Source organism: Eretmochelys imbricata, chromosome 6 (genome assembly GCF_965152235.1).
Source record: "Eretmochelys imbricata isolate rEreImb1 chromosome 6, rEreImb1.hap1, whole genome shotgun sequence".
In the NCBI taxonomy this organism is placed as follows: Eukaryota; Metazoa; Chordata; order Testudines; family Cheloniidae; genus Eretmochelys; species Eretmochelys imbricata.
In genome coordinates, this window is record NC_135577.1 from 76,009,755 (window position 1) to 76,028,406 (window position 18,652).

General features: G+C 40.1%; 1 protein-coding gene across 1 annotated transcript in view; it reads left to right on the top strand.

Annotated features, from left to right (window-relative positions):
• FMN1 (formin 1) overlaps positions 1 to 18,652 on the top strand; it is a 358,987-nt gene that overhangs the window by 274,670 nt on the left and 65,665 nt on the right. Inside the window, exon 15 of the mRNA XM_077820284.1 lies at positions 17,486 to 17,578. Within this exon, the coding sequence (XP_077676410.1) occupies positions 17,486 to 17,578 (93 nt within the window). The remainder of the gene's footprint in view (positions 1 to 17,485; positions 17,579 to 18,652) is intronic.

Sequence of the window (18,652 nt, forward strand, 5' to 3'; positions counted from 1 at the left end):
ACACCTCAAGTCCCAAATTCCCCAAAACTGTCTGCCCTGAAATGTCCAGCTGCCTCCTGGACCATTGAGAGAAGTTGTAAGGTCTGTTGCCCTTTTAAAGAGACAAAAGCACAGCAGCTTGTTGCTTTAAATGGAGTTAATAATCACTGCAAGTCAAATAACACTGGGTTGATTTAGAATAAAAGTAAAACAAGTTTAGTTAATCAAAAAGAGAGCGATCAAGTGAGTTTAAGTGTAAGGGATAAAGTCAGAAATGGTTGCAGACAAATAAAAATGTGGGGGAAACACTTTCTAGTGACTAAGACTTAACAAAACTACAATCTTGGTTAAAGGTAAGAGTCTTACCACCTTCCAGCAAGATGGCTGACCATCCCTTTGGTCAAGTTTTCCCCCAAAGTCCAAAGTACTTGGTTCCTTTGTCTTCTTAGGTAAGTGTAAACTTGGGATTCTTTGCCCCTCTCTTTTATAGTCAAGAGAACTTTTGAAATGTATCCTTAAAGTTCAGTGCCACTGCTGTGAGGAAACGTGTCATGGAGTCTGATGGAGAAGGTTTGATGCTAGTTTCTTCCACGCTGGTGCTCCTACAATGCAAATTGATCAGTCCCTGTGGCCTCTGATGTGCCATGAATGGCTCCTTGATTGTGATCGCCAATTGACTGTGACTGCACCCGGATAGAGGCATTGGCCTTTCCTTTATCTGGAAAAACAAATGTTTACCCACTGCCCAGATTTGTCTGGTTCATTCACATTTCAGTCCCATATTTCCTTCATATTTTTATAGTCCGTTGGGTGTTTACATATATATATACACCATGAAAGAATATTAAAGATCAGTGTGTTATTGGTTTTTTAATGATATCTCACATGACACCAATTAGATACAAATTATGACATAAGTGACTTGAGGTACCCTGAATTGGTCAGGCCAGCTGAAAATTGCTGCCTGATACTAGTGATTCCCTTGCCCTCTGGCACTGGGATGCTTTTAGGGTCATACATACAAGCAGAGTGAACAATGTGATGGCAGACAAACACAATGTTAGTGCCACAATTTTAAAAAATGCTTTTGGAGTAGGGCTATGTTAGGTACAGAGTGGTTAGTTAAATGGAAAAACAATGGAAGAGTGAGTGGACTTTGAAATGGGTGGCTGAGGGTAACAAGGGAGGAGGGTAGCACAGAGGGTAGGTGGAATGAGGCTGAGGGGAAGAGACTGTCAGAGATGGAGTGCAAGGGGGTTGGAGGTAACAGCCAGTCAGCACAGGGGTAAGAATGCAAATATGCAGTCAAAACTATAGAAAGTTAAGGATAGTTAAGTGCTGAAATAGGCTAGTTCAGGGGTCTTAAACTCCTGGCCCATGGGCCATCTGCAGCCTCAGAACCTCCCCAATGTGGCCTGCGGGGCTCCAGCAATTCTGGGGCCGGGTCTCTCCTTTAGCCCCACCTGCATCCCCGGGTGCTCACCCATCCTACGCGTCCCCCGGGTGATTTACAATGGCTCAGGGCCCTGCCCACCACAAGCAGCGCAGCAGAGCTGAGCAACAACTGCCTGCTTGCTCCACGTGTCTGCCGGTTCCTCCCTGCGGCATGAGCCAAAAGAAAAGGAAATATTTGTCCAGAAGATTGGCCTTTGTCCTGTATTATCAATTGTATATAGAAATAGAATTCTTTATGTAGTGCTTTTCTTACTCAAGATATCACAGAACATTTTACAGAGTAACTAGCTCTGTTTTGGTACTTCAGTGACTGAATAGGCAAATGCAATAGAGTATGTTCTCATCAAAATCTCATACTCAACCATGGTCTGTTTTTTTGTTTGTTTTGTTTTTAAAGAAATTAACTCAGCCCACTGTGCGTGGGTGGGTGTCAATAAATTATTTAAAGCAATAGAAAATTAGTTAGCTGATATTAAACAAAATCTGAAGAGACTCAGCCCCATGGTAATCTCTAAAGTGATTACTCCAGCATTAACCCTTGGGCTAATGTTTGAGTACATATATTGGTGTTACCGCATGGTACGAAGCTCATCAGCCTTGAGCTGTTTTTGATCAAATGGGGATGTGAATTTCACAGTTGAAGTCCCTCCAATGACAATGCCCTGCCACCAGAAATTCTAATTTAAAGAAGGGATGATATGACTTTTTTTGAGTAGCTAAGGTCAAGACCCTGAAATTACTATCCACCCCTTGAATTATACCTAGAAACAGTAAGGATCCAGTGACTTTTTATTGGGAATTGGTTAATTTGAGAAAAGGAATATTCGCTAAGACTCATGAATCTGCATTTTTTGGTTCTAGCTTCTAACAATTTTGAATGCTGACTTTCTTTCTAAATACTCCTTACTAATTCTCTGCATAATTTACTTAATATGTGCCCGTAAATGGTTATGAGTGGAAGATGACTGTTACGTGATAACAATGGATAAAATTTTCAAAAGGACATAAGTGATTTAAGAGTCTAAATCCCATTTTCAAAAGTGATTTAGGCACTTAGAAGCCAGTGGGTACATCTACATCAGAGCTGGTGGTGTAATTTCCAGCTCGAGTAGATGTATGCATGCTAGCTTTGATGGAATTAGCATACTAAAAATAGCAGCATAGCTGCAGCTGTGTAGGTGGTAGAATGGGCTAGTCACCCTGCCTTAAGTCTCATCCAGCCCGCTATGTACATACTTGATTGGTTAATCCATCCTGCCACCCATGCCCCTGTGGCTACACTGCTACTTTTAGTGCGCTAGCTGAACTGGAAACCACACCTCCCCGGGCATAGATGGACTTAAGTCTCATTGAAATTCAAGTGCCTAAGTCACTTTTGAAAGTGAGACTTAGGAGCCTAAGTCACTTAGAGAGTTTTGAATATTTTATCCAGAATCAGTAGATATGCTATATTGTTCTTTTCAGGGCAGGGTCAGATCAAATAATTTCTTATTATTAATTAAAATAGTTTAAAATTAAATTTTTGAGAAGCAGGTACAGGATAGATGGTGAGGAACAAAAACTCTTGTATGTATGTGGTGTTTAATTAGAAGTTGTTGTAAGTGAAACAAATTGTGATACCTATAGGTAAGATTTTCCTACTGTTTTCACTGTCAAGGGTCATTTTCAGATGCTTATTATTTTGCCAAACATTTACATTTTTGATCTGCAAGCCAATGTTGGAGAAAAGTTAGAGCAGGGAAGATTTTGTTTTCAAGAGTAAAAAATGTCAGTATTTTCTGATTAAAAAAAAGAAAAAGAAAAAAAAAAGCTTGTGACCTTTATGGGAATAGCTTTCAAGCCTCAGTGGGAGGTGACGGAAACTAGGTCATAGATGTGCCTTTCAGCAGTCCAGTTAAAAACAGTTTTAACTTGAAAGCTTGTCTCTTTCACCCATAAAACTTGGTCCAATAAAAGATATTACTTCACCCACCTCTTCTCTCTAATATCCTGGGACCAGCCTTGCTACTACAACACATCAAACAACGGTTTTGATTTGGCAGGTACAAGATAGGGGTTTAAAAATAAACTTTGTGCGTGTGCACTGTGTTTTCTTACACAATAAAACTAAAAGTCTGCTAGCGTTCCAGTGGTACTATGCGTGTGTGTAAACATACAATGACTGGAAATTTCCATTAATGGATGATCTCTCAGTATTCCATTAGATGTTCGCATGTCTGCATAAGATAGTTGAATGAATTTTCACTTTAATATGTAGAAGACTCAACATCTGTAGAGTTTGGATAGTGTGAAGTCAATGAGGCATGGGTAAGCAGTAAGTGAGGCTGTGTATTGTATTGTGGGCTAAGCATTGCTAGAAGCTGAAGTTAGACAAATATAGACTAGAAATAAGGTTCAAACTTTTAATGGTGTTGGTAATTAATCATTAGAATAACTTACCAATGGATGTAGTTGATGTCTTATCACTTGAAGCCTTTAAAATCAGGAATATATGTCTTTCTAAAAGATGTATGTTTTAGCTCAACCAGAAGTTATGGGTTTGGTGGAAGAATTACTGGTATTATGCAGGAGGTCAGAGATCCCACACTACAGAAATAAATTGGAGATCAGCTTTTTAACATACACTGTCACAGTCCACAAACACACCTTATTAAAATTTTTCTGAGACCCCCTGTACCTGATTCATTGTACATGGTTGTTATATGTGGTCTAAATTAGGCAGACAGTACAGTTCAGTTCCATAATACTAATTTCCTGTACTGCTCAGACACATCAGACAAGACTGAGGGTGTGATCATTTATTGGGTTCTGCTAGCACAGACCCCTGCACCTGTGTGAAGTCCTAATGAAGTTAATAGTCTATACTTACGGGACCTGACTGGAAAAACGATGGGGTTTTGCTTTGCCTAGTTGTTACATTAATTTATATGAACTATTCTTTCCCTTGCAGTATGTTTGTCATGGTGTTTACTAAATCTAAACTATAGTTTTAGAGTGAATACAGTAACCAGAGTCTTAGATGTGTTGCTATGGTATGAAAAAATATTTAGTTTTACTAGCAACCTTTTTTTTTGTTTGATTTTTGCTTGGGAAACAATCTCAACACAAGGGATTTAAGATAGTAAATACAACAATAATAGATGTAAGATGTTGGTTTGCTTTGTCTGTCTCTTAAAGCAAAACAGGGTATTCTTTTATTTTTAGTTTATTTTGATTTAATAAATGTATGATCTAATCTCTGAGCACATCATTACATACAAGATAATCACAAGCCATTATAAAATCTAAAATACTTCCCATCAGTTGTAAATCTAAAAAACAAACCAAAATAGAATGTCTAATAAACCTTCTGACAGCCATCAAAATCACTTTGTGAAGATTTCCATTACATAATTCCCCATTCAAGGCACCATTCTTTCACTGAAGTGCCTGAGAGAACAGGTGTATCTTATAGGGCAGTGGTTCTCAAACTTCAGAATGATAGAAGATTAGGGTTGGAAGAGACCTCAGGAGGTCATCTAGTCCAACCCCCTACTCAAAGTGGGACCAACCACAACTAAATCATCCCAACCAAGGCTTTGTCAAGCCAGGCCTTGAAAACCTCTAAGGATGGAGATTCCACCACCTCCCTAGGTAACCCGTTCCAGTGTTTCACCACCCTCCTAGTGAAATAGTATTTCCTAATATCCAACCTAAACCTCCCCCACTGCAACTTGAGACCATTGCTCCTTGTTCTGTCATCTGCCACCACTGAGAACAGCCAAGCTCCATCCTCTTTGGAACCCCGCTTCAGGTAGTTGAAGGCTGCTATCAAATGCCCCCTCACTCTTCTTTTCTGCAGACTACATAAGCCCAGTTCCCTCAGCCTCTCCTCATAAATCATGTGCCCCAGCCCCGTAATCATTTTCATTGCCCTCCGCTGGACTATCTCCAATTTGTCCATAAACTTTCTGTAGTGGGGGGCTCAAACTGGATGCAATACTCCAGGTGGGCCTCACCAGTGCCGAATAGAGGGGAATAATCACTTCCCTTGATCTGCTGGCAATGCTCCTACTAATGCAGCGCAAGATGCTGGTAGCCTTCTTGGCAACAAGGGCACACTGTTGACTCATATCCAGCTTCTCATCCACTGTAATCCCCAGGTGCTTTTCTGAAGAACTGCCACTTAGCCAGTGGGTCCCCAACCTGTAGCAGTGCATGGGATTCTTCTGTCCTAAGTGCAGGACTCTGCACTTGTCCTTATTGAACCTTATCAGATTTCTTTTGGCCCAATCCTCCAATTTGTCTAGGTCACTCTGGACCCTATCCCTATCCTCCAGCATACCTACCTCTACCCCCAGTTTAGTGTCATCCGTGAACTCGCTGAGGGTGCAATCCATCCGATCATCCAGGTCATTAATGAAGATGTTGAACAAAACCGGCCCCAGGACTGATCCCTGGGATGCTCCGCTTGATACCGGCTGCCAACTAGACATCGAGCCGTTGATCACTACCCATTCAGCCCAATGATCTAGCCAGCATTCTATCTCTATAGTCCAATCCGTACTTCTTTAAGTTGCTGGCAAGAATGCTGTGGGAGACCGTATCAAAAGCTTTGCTAAAGTCAAGGTATATCACGTTCACCGCTTTCCCATATTCGCAGAGCCAGTTATCTCATCATAGCAGGCAATCAGGTTAGTCAGGCATGGCTTGCCCTTGGTGAATCCATGTTGACTGTTCCTGATCACCATCCTCTCCTCCAAGTGCTTCAAAATAGATTCCTTGAGGACCTGCTCCATGATTTTTCCAGGGACTGAGGTGAGACTGACCGGACTGTAGTTCCCCGGATTCTTCTTCTTCACAAGGTTACAACTTTAGCAATCCGAGGACCCCCATTTTGATTTTAAAATTTTTGCAGACCTCTAAGCCCCCTGCTCATCCCCAGGCCTCACCTACACTCCATCCCTTTCCCCAAGGCCCCACCTCCACTGCATCTTTTTCCCAAGCGCACCCCATCTCTGCTCCTCCCCTCCCTCCCAGCACCTTTTGCACGCTGCTGAACAGCTGTTCCCCAGCGTGCAGGAGGCGCTGGGAGGGAAGAGGAGGAGTTGATCAGCGGTGCCTGCAAACACCCTGGAGGTCTGCGGACCCCAGTTTGAGAAACACTGTTATTGGGTGTTCTGGAAGTCACCAAATCCAATTTCTGCCAACCAAGGCACTATCGAGAGGACAGGACCTTTCATCAAGAACCGCCTTGACAATAGCGCTCTCTCTGGGAACTAAGATCTTGAGCAACTCAAATGGTGGTGGTTGAAGAATCACATGGGGAAAATGCTCTGTAGCAGTCAAGACTCTATCTATTTAGGATTTTGTTTGGTGGCTAACGGTCAAGTCCTTTCCCCGTTGAACAGTCTATGAAAGCAAATTAACAGTATAGTAGCAAGGAAAATAATTATGCATAAGAGCATAGATCTTCTACTAATTGAGAACTTTGTACAGTCTCATTGTTCTTATCAGAGCCTTGTAAATCATTTATAGGTAAGACATCCCAAATGTGAATGGCAAATTTAACCTGAGGTGTGTCTATTCTTTTTGCCCTTTAAACTGCCCTTCATGTAAGACACAGATGTTTACTGAAATGCTTCTGAGAGGTTCTGTTAATACCCTCAACATCTGTTGCCTTCAGCTGTGGACCCTCCCCTATACATTCCCAAAGTCTCTGTGTCTCATAGATAAATGCATAAATGCATCTTCATTCAGACCTCCCACCCCTGATTTAATATTGAGATTATTTGGCAAGTTATTTACATGCAAGACACGGGTCACAAACTTCACCTTGAGGAAGTTATAAAACATTTATACAAAATCAAAATAATTCAACATCATTATTAATATTCTGATATCACATTAAAGGAAAATGCAGCTAAAGTCTGTCTATCACCATTCTGATCCTCACAGAGACATGGACCTTATGGTACAGAAGTGGATCCTTTTAGTTTTGTTCTGCTAAACTTGGTTTTTAGGATATAACTTAAAGGCTCCTTGGTATAAAAGAAAGGGTGATTCTAAAAGTCAGTCCAGGGAAGATGGCCAAATAGAACAATAATTCTCCTGCCAAAAATAAGCCTGCCTTATAATGCGAAAAAGAAAGCAGCACGTCTTTAACAATCCCACAATAATATAACCTACCAGGCTCTGAGCAGACATTGGGATATATAAACAGTGGTGGGTGCTAGCAGCTTTCACTGTGACATAACTCAAGAGGGATAGTATCAGTGACAGGTTTACAGGAATCCATGGCGTTAAATACTTGGGTTCACTGTCAGGATGATTCCCATAAGTGCTACTGGTGGGTCCTGGTAAGTAAATGTTCTGCTATTCAGTGTTATCAACACTGAACTATTTCTGGTTTTGCATTTACTTTAAAAATGATGCTTAAAAAATACCAACTCCTGCCCGATTGACATTGCAGTGCTCTTTACGTGAAAGTTTGTTTATAGGCAATGATTCTTCTGACAGATTTACAGTGTCTGTGGAGGTTTAAAAGACTATTGCCCAATAGGCATTAAGTGAGAGGCATTCAGCTTTATAAATATTTTAGCTTATATTGGGGATTTTTTAAGAACTTTCTGAGCCAAATACTGCATTAAAACTGAAGACAGTGGCAAACTAATAATCAGCAGTTTCCAGCTTTGTTCTAATGTTTTGCTAATGGTTTCCATTTCCATGGCCAAGATTTGGAGTGTGAAGCACAATGTACATCCAACAGTTTGTAATTTTAGGGTTTTCAAATAACATTTATTCTTACATTACACACATACTTTCTTTTTTGCAATAGTTCATCTAGAAATAAACAGTTTTCAAAGTAGCCTATTACAGTTAATGTGACTAACACACAAAGTGTATCAAGAAAACGTCCCAAAAGTTTATTAGCACAGTCGACAGCTTACATCTGTTTGCGCTGAGTAATGCTAAACAGGTTGTTTATCTTAACACACTTGTGTCTTTGCTTGGATCATCACTTTGGAATTGGCTAGTGAGGGAGGAAATGTACATTTGGTATGTTTTGGTAACTCTTCCATTAGCCTCCTTGGAATCTTAAAGGTTGCTCTGTTGCCTTTTAAGATTTGTACATGTCTCCCTCATAATCAATCTGATCTGCTTATCCCATTATGGTCATTTATGATTAAAGCTTGCTGAAATAATTTTTACTTTGGAGAGGATGTGCTTTCTATTGAAACACCCTCTGTATAAGAGAGGCATTATTTAAAAATCAGGAATGGATTTGCATTGCAAGTACTGTAGCTCTTTTTTTTTTGTACTGTAGAGAATTAAGATAAATGATAAAACATCACATTTCATTTGTAATTTCTTTATAATGTGTTTGACTTAATTGGGCAGAGTTTTTTTTAAAAATGCGTTAAGATCCTTTGAAATAAAAGAAACATTACATAAACATGTAAGTACTTTTGGAACTACAAATGGTGTTTCTAAAGGACATTGAATGAAAACTGCCTACCAAAGATCAAAGTCCACTCTTAAAAATTAGGGGTTTTAAGTTACTATTTTTCTTTGTGTTCTCTATGGATAAAAATCATACCAAATATAGAGCATAATGTGAGGCACAGAGAGATTGTGACTTCTCTAATGTCAGATACGGAATTCGGAAATTTAACTTTTAATTTATATAAAAGATTATATTCAGGGGTAAGGGAAGATTACTGTCAGGATTTGAGTATTATATGGGAAGAGAATAAAAAAATGCACTACATTAAAATCCATGAACCAAGTGAAGAGAGCAAAGAGGGGGGAAAAAGAAGCATTAAGGAGGGAAATACAGAAAGGAGAGAGAAAGGTGTGTGTTCAACAATTTAAACTTACAAAAGAAATATGTAGGAACACAGGAATTGTCATACTAGGTCAGACCTGTGGTCCATCTAGTTTTGTATCCTTTAGCCAACACCATGTGCTTCAGAAAAAGGTGCAAGATGCCTCACAGTTGGCAAATGTGGAGTAATTAATCTCATTGAGGCTCCTAATCCCTGATAAAGATTGAGCTAAAATATGAAACATGAGGTTTTATCTCCTTAGCAATTAATGAGGCAAGCATTTCACATCTGCCTTGAGAGTCAGAAGGATCCAGTCGTTAGGGCATGTCTTATATCCAGCTTGAAGAAGTAAACAAAAATCCTTATCCCCTCTTTCAATATAATTAACTAGAATCCAAGCTCAGATGCACCTATTTTTGGCTAGAACAAGTAACTTTTTTCTTCATAGACTAAAGCTACAGAATGTTGAGTACCATGTAACCTAAATTCTAAATCAGTTAAATAATTGAATGCAGGGGCTTAATGAGGATGTAGGCAACATTGTGCATGTATTTGGGACAATCAATGGCCTCTCCTTGCAAATATTTCTCATACTTTAAAGCAAACTGGCATGTCGTTAAAAGCTCCCATTACTTTTGCTTAAATTTAAAAATAAAATAAAATAGCATATGGATTCAGTACAGCAGCTGATAATCACCTTCCTTCATCTTTTGTTGACCAAAGCAATTTAGGATTGCACCCCTTGTTGACAGATGCTGACTTCATCATTAGTGCCCACGCCCTTGCTAACTCAAAACTAGAATTCTGCAACAGGCTCTATTTGGGGCTACTCTTGGTGCTCTTCTCAGAAGCTTCACTAAGTGTAAACGTCTGTGTTCCATAATCCACATTGGCTGCCAGTGAATTTCTACATGCAAATCCATGTGCATCTAAATATTTATCTGTGAAGTCTTAAATAGTTTAGTCTACGGTTATCTGACAGACAACCTCTCCCTCTATGACCTGGCCTGATAGCTGCTGTCTGAAGGAGAGTTTCAGTTTTCTGTCTTAAGGGTGAAGCTCATGTGAGCTCTAAGTACAGACAGTGTATTAGAAATGGCAAGACTTTCTGCTGGACTCTTATTCCATTATATATAGGCTTGGCAGAATTCAATTTTTTATATTTTTTTAATAATTTTGACTGATAATATTGATGTTTATTTTTAAGCACTTTGTCTCACATTTCTCAGTTTAAGTAATCACAGTTGCAGGAAATTATGCAGGGGGGGCTAAGAATCAAAGGAGGTCGAACAATTTATGACAGTATACATTGAGATTCAAAAAGTTAAACTTATAACTGCAAAAACTCAAATTGTCAATATCACATGTCAAAATATACGAAGTAAATATCCTTAAATCAAGCTCTAATAATATCTCAAGCAGCATTTTTGTTTTTGCCTCTGTACATTTCAATTATTAGTGGGAATAGTCTTTGTATGTACAGTGAAATCAATATTTACTGACATTTACTGATAAAAATCTAATCCTTTCAAGCCTTATTATATGTGAGCACAATATTGGTCACTTTTAGAGAGAATATTTTTCAGGCTTTCCACTAACTCCAGGCCTTGGAATCTGCTGGCATTTGGTCTAACTGTTGCTTGTTCTTTATGCTCCTCTCAATCTGGTTGTTACAGGGTGACTGAGTATATGCACGCTTTGACTTCAGCAGAAAACTGGTCATCTCAACATTCTAGTCTTCATTAACAATGGCTTTGTCTAACCCCAGCTGTCTGGTCTGCTCTGCCCCATATACTACTGCTTTCACTTAGCCACATCCTCCTTCACTTCTGTCACCTGATTTATTTACATTTTGTTAGTCTTCCCCATAAAAGTCACTTTTAAAAAAATAATGTAAATTGAAAAAAAAATTAAAGTAATATACCCCAGTTTTGGTCATTTAAAAATTACATATGACACACCTAACATTATATTTGAAAACCTTACCGGGGGTTCCATTTTTGTAGGAAACCTCTTATTAGTGAGGCACCTTGCATATTTTTGGGTGTTCAAAAATGATAAATAATAATGTATGCTACCTGTTTTGGGGGAGGTGGTGTTTGATTCCATTCTAGCCTATGTAAAATGGGCCCTGATGCCACCTAATAAAAAATACTTGTAATAATAATGTTTTTCTTGTTTGCCTCAAAATAATTTCCTTTAATGCAAATGCTCTTTGTCCAAGCCTTAAAAATTATGCCGCATCTCAGCTCAAGAACTTGAAATATGTACTTCCCATGTCACATTTTTGTCATTTCATATTTGCCTGGAATGATTTCTAAGTCTTATTTTATGTGGCATTTTTCTCTTTAGACTTTTCTTTTAAACACACAGGAAAAGTAGCCACAAAATTGTGGCTTCTAATTTCTGCCAACCTTTAATAAGAGAACTTTTACAAAGTTTTTAGAATCATTTTGTTTATAAAGTATTTTTTTTTCAGTTTTCCTCTCTGTTCTACAAATAAAATATCACAATTTGTGTGAGTTACTTTGGGACCCTCGTTCTGCTTATATAAGTTGAAAACATTGTGTGTGAATATGTTTCATTCAGTATATTTCTACAATCATGTAGTTCAAGTTTTTAATGGCAAGAAGCTTATGTTGTGAAGAAAATAATCATACTGTATCTATATCTCTTTTTCTGATTTGTTTTTTGTTTTTGTTTTTTCTTGTTCTGAAGGCATGTCTATAGATGGGCAGACAAGAAGAATCTTTATTTAACAAGATATGTTATGAACAAATTAAAACCCCAGTCTTAACAAGTAGATGTGCACAAGCAAATTCCCATTGACTTCAGTGGGACTGTTTATATGTGCAGGAATGTTTCTGCATGCCACAAGTTGCAAGATTTGGGGTTAAAGCAGGGCTGGCCTTACCATGAGGTGAACTGAGGCGGCCGCCTCAGGTGCCAGACTGTGGGAGGCCGCCACTAGGACCCAGAGTGTAGAAAATCGTGGCTGCTGCTGGTGCATATGTATTCTCTCTGCTCTAGATGCACAGAGATGGGGAGTGCTGTGCTGGAGGAAGGAGGGCACAAGAGACATAACAGGCAGGCAGGAGGAAAGGTGAGAGGGAATAACAGAAAGCAGCAGGAGCTGCAGGGAGAGAGGGGAGGAGGAGGAGCCTCTTATGTGCCTCTCTAGCACCCCCAGGAGCCTGGACTCCAGCTAACAGCTTCTCAGGGAACTTCCTGTTTCCTGCTGCTTCCCTGAACCCACTTGAGGAGAACAGGCAGTCAACTGAAGTAGTAGGAGCCAGTTAGGACCTTAAGACGCTGATATCTTCCCTCTCTCCGGCCCTGCTACCAGCCTGCTTATTTGTCCCCTTCAGTTAATGTTGAGAGCCACTATAGCTGGCGCAGAACAGCAGGCATGAGTGAAAGAAGAAAATGCCCCTCTGGGGCAGCATTCAGAAAAAGAAAGAAAGCAAAGGAAGCTTTTCTATCTAAGCAGGAAGGAGCTGTCCTGAGATACATAGACACAAATGTCCATGGTGAGCCTTCCGGCCCCAGTGAGGATGTGAGTGGTGAGGAGATGCCTGATCTTCCAGTTAGTCAGAGTGCAGATGACGTGGCAGCTACTGCAACATCCATATCTCCATCTCAAATGGATGTAACCATGCACATTCCTGAAGAAAAGTGTAGCTCAGAGAAGAGTGTGGTAGAGGTGCAAGAAACAGCTGCTGCTGAGTTTAGTTCCTTAAGTCTAGATGATCCAGGACTGTGGACCCACTTGAGCAGTAGCCTGGGGGACTTCCTTGTACTGCATAGGCCACAGCAAGTGAAAAATTTCATGTTCCCCAAAGACAATGAAAATAGAAGTTTCCATCCAACACATTACTGGTGTGAAATCCCCAATGGTGACAAAGTGGAGAGGCCATGGCTTATGTACTCAAAAACCCAGAATGCTGTATACTGTTTTTGTTGCAAACTCTTCCAGTCTAATGTTCCAGCCACATTGGCTTCTACAGGAACAAAGGACTGGAAAAATCTGGCTAGAAATCTGGCATGTCATGAGAAGGCAGCAAATCACCAGAGAGCATTCCATAGGTGGAAAGTGCTTGAGATGAGACTAAGGTTAAAGGCCACCATAGATGATCAGCATCAAGAGAAGATTGCAACAGAGTCTCTTTACTGGCAAAATGTTCTGGAAAGGCTCATTGCCATTGTGAGAATGCTTGCTACCCAAAATCTAGCACTGCGTGGCACTTCAGATCAGCTGTATGTGCCAAACAATGGAAAATTCCTTAAAATTCTGGAGCTGATGGCTGAGTTTGATGCTGTACTCCAGGAGCATCTAAGAAGAGACATCACCCAAGAAATGTACACACACAACTACCTGAGAAAAACAATTCAAAATGAGATCATACAATTACTGGCAACAAAAGTCAAACAGAAGATTGTGGCAGATCTGAAGTCAGCAAGATACTACTCTGTTATTCTGGACTGCGCACCTGACATCAGCCATACGGAACAAATGACTTTAATGGTGTGTTTTGTAACAACTACAGAACCTAGTGAAAATGTCCCTGCAATGGTGACTGTCAGAGAGCATTTTCTAGAATTTATTGACATTGATGATACTACAGGAGCTGGTATGACAAATGTGCTTCTTAAAAAGCTGGAAGATTCGGGAATTGCGATAGCTGACATGAGAGGTCAGGGCTACAATAATGGTGCCAACATGAGAGGAAAGAACAGAGGAGTGCAGACACGGATCCAAGAGCTAAACCTTCGAGCTTTTTTTGTCCCATGCAGTTCTCATTCATTGAACTTTGTGGTCAGTGATGGAGCATCAGCTTCTAATGAGGCTGCTGAATTTTTTGATGTAATTCAAAGCATCTGTGTATTTTTCTCTGCATCAACTCATCGATGGCAAATTTTGAAGCAACATCTGGGAACATCCTCTCTGACACTGAAACCACTGAGTGCCACACGATGGGAAAGTCGAGTGGAGGCTACAAAGCTTATCAAACACCAAATTGGGAAGATAGATGATGCCATAGTTACCATTATGGAGAATAATGCTATGACAGGAACTGTTTGTGGGAAAACAGTGGCAGAGGGAAATGGAATCACCAGAAACGTACAAAACTTCAAATTTCTATGTGGCTTAGTGTTGTGGTATGACATGCTGTTTGAAATAAATGTTGTAAGCAAGAGACTCCAAGGTGTTGACCTTGATATGTCTGGAGCAATGGAACAACTGGACAAAGCAAAGTCATACCTACAGTCTTATCGGTCAGATAAGGGATTTCAAAACATTCTGAAGAGTGCACAGAAGTTGGCAGAGGAACTTCACACTGAAGCTATTTTCCCACCCATTCAAGAATATAAGAGTCACCAAAGAAGAAGACATTTTCATTATGAGGCACGGGATAATCCCATTAGAGATCCCAAACAACAATTCAAAGTTAAATTCTTTCACCAGGTGCTAGATTGTGCAATACAGTCAGTTGAAGAACATTTCATGCAGCTCAAGGAACACAGCAGTATATTTGGGATGTTGTATGATATTCTAAAACTCCTCACTATACCTGAAGAAGACCTACACCAGCAATGCAGGGCACTAGAGACAGTGTTGACACATGATGACATGCGCAATATTGATGCGAGTGATTTAGGTGATGAACTGAAAGCCCTTTCAAGATACATTTCAGCAGGATCAACTCCAAAGGCTGTTCTGGAATATATGTGCACAAATAAGATGACCGCCCTCTTTCCAAATGCTTTTGTTGCTCTGCGCATACTTCTAACACTTCCTGTAACAGTTGCCAGTGAAGAACACAGCTTCTCCAACCTGAAGTTAATAAAAACACATCTACGCTCCCCAATGACACAGGAGAGGCTGGTCGACCTTGCAGCCAGCATTAGCTGGCCCAGGCTGTGGACCTTCAGGGAGCAGTTCAAATCTTTGCAACCAAGAAGGCACAGAAAGCACCACTTTTATTATTCAAACAGATAAAAATGCCAGTGTTTACTATGCAGAAAAGAAAAGTTACATTTGCTGTTCAGGCGTTTGAAAGTTAAGTGTTACTTAAAATTTTTGAACAAGGCATTTTAAGTTGTTAGTTCTCCTTTATTGGGGTAGGTAGCAGAGCAGTACCATGAGAGGAGTAGAACAGGAACAAGGCAGAATTGAGACCTTTCAAAGTTTTGGCCCAAGCAAAGAGACATGGGGGCATCATTTGAGCTCCCTGCCTCAGGTGCCAAAGTGTTGTGGGCCGGCCCTGGGTTAAAGATAAATGTATAATATAGTTCATAAAAATAAAGACTGTGGTTTATATAGGTAGGACCTCCTCAGCTATAGATGAATTTTTGATAACTTCATATTCTAGTTTTATATAGCTGAGCTATGGAAGAATGTTTAATTATCGTACAACACTTTTAAAAGGAAGCAGATATCTTTTCAATATATTTCTGCAGCAACAAATGTCAAGAAAAGAGATTTCTGGCCATGTTAGATTTTTCTTTTTAACATAGACTATATTGGGGTGCGGGTTTCAACAAAAACTCAAACAGATGCTTTGTGTGGTTTCTTTGTTAAGGCAGTCTTGGTGGTCCAAATGTATTATATGCTGTACTACTGGTTGTATAATAAAATGCATACATGTATTCTCAACCTTCTGCTGACTTCTTTCCCTGCACGGCAAACCTCAAATGTGTGACATCTATTAACAGGATAGTTTTATTGTTAATTATACACTCTTCCCTTCCTCCTCCCCATTTTTGGGGGCATTCTAACTTTACTGGAATAAAGTGAATTATTAACTGGAGTGAAGCTGGCTGGCTTGCCATTTAAATGTGTATATGTTTCATGCAACCAAACTGTAACCCTTTGGTTTAGTTGTGAAATAAATTTCCATTCCAATTAAACACATAGGAACTATATTTTTTAGAAGTGAGAAGAAGAAAACAATTTCCTGCTTGCACTGGTTCAATGGGTAATTGCAAAATTTTAAAGTATTGGTTTCTGACAGTCTCATTTCACCTTTAGTATAATCTAGAATCTCAGAATTCTGAGAAATATAGTAGGACTTCCTAGGGCAATGCCTAAATTCTGTGACAGTTAACCTGGCTTCTATCGGAAATGACATGGCATCAGGACCTCAATTAGTTGATAAATTAGGCAATGGGCTGGACGCATCATAATTAGGTGGAAGTTCACTTTGCTTCTACCAGGCTATAACTCGATCTGCTAAATTCAAGTTGAATGGGTGACCATGAACCTACACTAAGAAAAGTGTTTGAGTTTTGATGAAAGTTGGCTAGCTTGTATTAGCAAAATCTAATCTAAACTCAACCTTTTTTTCTAGTCATAACAAGGTCCTCAGAGAGGCAGTGAGCTGGCATGGGATTTGATGCCTGAAATATGTTGATGACAACCAGTTTTAGTTCTTTATATCATCAGATGCAGTGAGAGCAGTTTACCAGTTCACCCAGCATCTTGCTGGGGTTGGTATATTGATGCGGGCAAGCCAGTCGACACAGTCCCAATAAGACTAAAGTCATGCTCATGCTTTTGGAGGAAATAAACTAAGAAAATGGCAGAGATCACGTCTTCCCTTGATTGGTGGAGTTTGCCTGCGTTTTGTTACTAATTTGGCAACCCAGGTAGTCCTGTTGGATCTGCAGCTATATTGGGATGTCGAGGAAGCAATGGTAGCCAAGAGATGCTTTTATCACTTAGATTTGACCTGAAGGTTGCATTCTCTTCTTCTGGAAGTGAACCTCACCACAGTGATCCATACCTTTGTTACCTTTGTGTTAGATTGCTGTATTGCATACTTCATGGGACTATTCCTTCATGCAACTCAGACATCAGTTGGGGCAGATTTTGGTGGCCTATTTGTGAGGCAGTGGTGCTCCTTCCAAACGTTAATGAATTCTTCATGATCTATACTGGTTTCAATTTAGTTTCCAACCCACTCCCATTACAAGCAGTCATTACAAAAGCTGAATTCTACTGCATATAACCTATATTTAAAAAAAGATTATCTAGTTCTTCAGCAATTCTGGCTGAGGCGACTTGACTTTAATGCAGTTATTAGATTCAGCAAGGCAGATGCAGTATGAAATATGTATTGCTTGATAAAGTTTGAATGGTATATGAGTAGGCATATAATTATGGAAATAATAGGGTTATTTAAGAGTTGTCAGTTAAATATTCAGTTTTAAAGTATCTAACTCTGTGCTTTTATTTCTAGCCTGTGAAAAGCAGATGAGAGTCGTTTGCAAAGAATCTTCAGAACAGCATCTCCATCCCTTCAAGGAGAAATTGGAAGAGTTTATTCAGACAGGCAAGCACATTTTTTTTTAAACCTTTTTGTTCATATTTTAGTGTTCGGAGAGTTTGCTGTACATATATTAATATGTTATCTTAAATAACCAATGCCGAAAAACTGGAAGCTAAATAATATCAGTTATGGGTCTTAAGTACCAATAATTGCACAGATCTTTAAACCTCAGGCATCACTTGCCAGTGACCAGTAATGTTACCATAGTCTCACTAGGTCTCCATTTCTCTGAGGTTTTTTTCATCATTAAATCACTAGGTGCAATAAAACTGGGCTTTAGGTTAGACTGTTACTTAGTAAATTGAGTCTGAATCTTCCAGTCTATGGAAAAGTGACATGAAAAATGTCCTAATCCTGTATTCATATTAAGTCAGAGATTCGAGATTAAAAACTAAGTCCATGAAAGTAAGACAGCCGAGGGGCCTCAGGAAAATGACCCTGTGGCATGGAGTCAGTAGTGAGAGGATCTTGGTAGACCCTAAATAGTTGTGCAGCTGAGACACTGTAAGTCTGGAAGTTTATGTCTACACTTAAAATGCTACAGCAGCATGTAGCTGTGCCTGTCACAACTGGAACAAGGGCAGTCAGACTAGTGGTTGGAGCAGGAGTTAGGCCAAGTCAGATACCAGGAGCTCAAAGTCCAAGAGGGCAAACCGAGAGTAAGGCATCAGGAGGCAGGCAGGGTCAGATTACCAGGAGATCAGGGTCAGGCACCAGGTTACAGACAGCAATTGAAGAGAAAAGCCAAGGACAAACAAGAGTTGGAAGCCAGAGTCTAGGGTCTATCACAAGCAGGGTCTGGAGCAGAGACAGACAGGCAGTCTGCATTGTTGCTCAGACAGTTTTCCATCATTGGGCTACCAGGGGCTGCCACTCAGGCCCTGTTGGGTGGTGCTTCCTGCCAAGCCCACCCTCACAAGGTCCTCATGTGGGAGCCCAGCCTAAACATCCCATGATGATGTAATGGCATCAGCAGTACAGAACCCCCTTGGCCCCAGGTTCCAGCGATGCACGTTCTTACAGCCCCACTGTAGCGCTTCTGTGTAGACACTATCTATGCCGACATGAGGGGTTCTC